The 3,318-nt window shown below is 39.1% G+C and overlaps 1 protein-coding gene across 1 annotated transcript; it reads right to left on the reverse strand.

The window, feature by feature from the left end:
- Nucleotides 1-1,311: 1,311 nt before the first annotated feature.
- Nucleotides 1,312-2,526, reverse strand: LOC128638813 (piggyBac transposable element-derived protein 4-like). The gene has a single exon (XM_053690952.1). The coding sequence runs from the start codon at nt 2,524-2,526 to the stop codon at nt 1,312-1,314; it is 1,215 nt and encodes a 404-aa protein (XP_053546927.1).
- Between the last annotated feature and the right edge of the window lie 792 nt (nt 2,527-3,318).

The raw sequence follows: 3,318 nt of genomic DNA on the forward strand, positions 1-3,318 counted from the left end.
GAGTTTGTCCATGTTGGCATTTCGCCACCAATAGCTGATGAAACTGGTGGAAGTTTGTTTTTCTTGTGTTTTTTTCGGACAAATCACAATTTCATTGTGAATTTTACAAATGTGACGTGTCCGATTGCCGTAAAAATCCTATATTTGCATTTTTCAACTCCTTCCGAGTTCAACCGTACCCCCAATGTATACCTTGAGATGGTTTGTGGGCACTTATAGGGTGACAATTAAGTGCTGCCCATTTCAGATTCCAGACTTGTAATTTTGACAGATTGCCTTCCTGGGCCCATGTTTCATTTGGAGCACTTCAGAAGCCCCCAGACCAAAAAAAGTCCCATCATGGCATACCATTTTCAAAAGTAGACATCCAAGGCTACAACATGTGGGGTATAGTAAGTTTGTCCATGTTGGTATTTTGCCACCAATAGCTGATGAAACTGGTGGAAGTTTGTTTTTCTTGTGTTTTTTTCGGACAAATCACAATTTCATTGTGAGTTTTAAAAATGTGACGTGTCCGATTGCCTTAAAAATCCTATATTTGCATTTTTCAACTCCTTCCGAGTACAACGGTACCCCCAATGTATACCTTGAGATGGTTTGTGGGCACTTATAGGATGACATTTAAGTGCTGCCCATTTCAGATTCCAGACTTGTAATTTTGACAGATTGCCTTCCTGGGCCCATGTCTCATTTGGAGCACTTCAGAAGCCCCCAGACCAAAAAAGTCCCATCATGGCATACCATTTTCAAAAGTAGACATCCAAGGCTACAACATGTGGGTTATAGTGAGTTTGTCCATGTTGGCATTTCGCCACCAATAGCTGATGAAACTGGTGGAAGTTTGTTTTTCTTGTGTTTTTTTCGGACAAATCACAATTTCATTGTGAGTTTTACAAATGTGATGTGTCCGATTGCCATAAAAATCATATATTTGCATTTTTAACTCCTTCCAAGTACAACGATACCCCCAATGTATACCTTGAGATGGTTTGTGGGCACTTATAGGGTGACATGTAAGTGCTGACAATTTTTTACATTCTTGATGTGTCATTTTGCCAGATGTAATTACTGAGCCCAGTTCTCATTTGGAGTTTTTCTGAAGCCCCGGACTCAAATCAGGACTATCATGATATACCCCCACTGAGCATAGCAATACCCCCATTGTACACCTTGATCTGTTTTTTGGGCAAATATAGGGTGAAATTAAACTACTGGGAGATTTTGGGGAAATAAGCCTGTATATACTAAAATGTGCTTTATACATACATGAGATAAAATAAAAATTAAAAATAATTATGAGGTTCTAGCACTTTAAAGATTGGCAGCCAAATGGAATTCTTTGAAACAGGTGCCAAGGCAAAGTGCAGGCTGTGCAGGGCAGTCAGGACAGTGATAGATTGTGTCTGTCCTTTTACCCCTACGCGAGCACACTCTGCAGCGCCTTTGGGGCTTTGCCTTTTTTGGAGTTGGGGGGATTTTAAAAATAAAATGTTCAGTCCTTACAGTAGCGGGTGCTTGATGAGGCAAAATCCCTTTTATTATATTGAGCTGATACTGGAGGAAGGTAGGTATCTTTCCAGGGCTGGTTTTTCTAAACAAAATATATGAATTGTAGGTTGCAATGTGCATCATATAAATTGCAACCTTTTTATACCATGCCCTGGTCTTCCTTATAGCAAGATATGGCTGCAGTAATTGATCGGAAAGATCAACACCCCCCATATGTTTGTTATATGCCTTAATGCACACTGGTTTTCTTAGCATCTCAGCTTTACCACGGACAGTGACAGGGATAGTGCTCTCGTCATGGATTGTTGTAATCATGAGCACATCCTTTTTATCCCTAAATTTTACTGCCAGCAGCTCCTCCTGGCGCAAAGCTGATGTTGCCCCCCTTGTTAAACGCTTATCGGACAATTCTTTTGGGAACCCCTTTCGATTTTTGCGTATTTTCCCACAGGCCACGGTATCTAAACAGTAAAGAATGCGAAACAAAGGAACACTAGTATAAAAATTATCCAAATATAAATGGTACCCTTTGCCTAAAAGAGGGATAAGTAGTTCCCAGACTATTTTGGCACTGGTTCCCAGAAAGTCTGGGCAACCAGGAGGGTCAAGGTGGCTGTCCTTACCCTCATATACCCGAAAGGCCCAGGTATACCCACTTCCACTCTCGCAAAGCTTATAAAACTTTATGCCATATCTTGATTTTTTGGATGGTATGTACTGCTTAAACCCCAGCCTCCCCTTAAATTTCATTAGGGACTCATCTATTGCTATATTTTTTTGTGGTGTGTATGCCTCAGCAAACTTTGTCTGCAAATGTGCAATAAGGGGGCGAATTTTATACAATCTATCATAGCTGGGGTGATCTTTAGGTGGGCAAATACTGTTGTCGCTAAAATGCAGAAAGCGCAACAGCATTTCATACCGTACTCTTGACATTGAATGTGAGAATATGGGGGTCTCTAAAACTGGATCTTTGCTCCAGTAGTAACGTAGAGTGGGTTTTTTAATAATACCCATACATAGGGTTAGGGCCCAGAATTTTTTTAATTCTGTAGTATCTGTGGGGTACCAGCGATTAGATTTAGCAATATAACTTCTGGGATGTGAAGCAAGGTATTGGGCAGCATATAAATTTGTATGGGTGGCTATTACTTGCATAATATCGTCCCCCAAAAATATGTTTCAATACTGAATGGGTGTAAAATTTGCCACAACCAAATTTACACCATGGTCGGCACTCCTAGGGACAGATTCAGGAGCCTCAGTGACATTATCTGTGACATCTGAAATGACACTGTCTGTGTCACTGTACTGGTCTGGATCAAAATCTGACGCAGTGTTAGTGATATCTGAGTCAGATGCCAGGATGGCATAGGCCTCATCAGTTGAGTACATCCGCTTCATTGTAGTAACAAGTAACACGGGGTTAACTGTCCCTTTTAACTAAAACTTTTTTATATATAAATATATATATATATTTTTTTTTTTTTTTTTTTTTTTTAATTCCCCCCTAACCCAAATAAACAAAATCTAAACAAAAGTGCAAATAAAAGAAAGAAATGGGAGAGGATAACAAAAAGGTAAACCTAAAAGGCTACTAGATAAAAAAAAAATCTTTTAACTTTTTTTTTCTTTTTTCTTTTACTTTTTTCCCCAACCAACTTAAAACTTCCAAAACAACTTCAAATAATAACCCAAATGCCCCTAAAAAGTACAAAATAAAAATATGGAAAGGGCAGAAACAAAATTTGGAATGAACTGCAGAGTAGGCTGCAAATTATAAACTCACAAATACAGACTAAGCTGCAA

The sequence above is a fragment of the Bombina bombina genome, chromosome 8 (genome assembly GCF_027579735.1).
Source record: "Bombina bombina isolate aBomBom1 chromosome 8, aBomBom1.pri, whole genome shotgun sequence".
Classification (NCBI taxonomy): Eukaryota; Metazoa; Chordata; class Amphibia; order Anura; family Bombinatoridae; genus Bombina; species Bombina bombina.

Coding starts and splice junctions, on each gene's coding strand:
- LOC128638813 (XM_053690952.1), bottom strand. CDS start 2,526: ATGGGTATTATTAAAAAACCCACTCTACGTTACTACTGGAGCAAAGAT.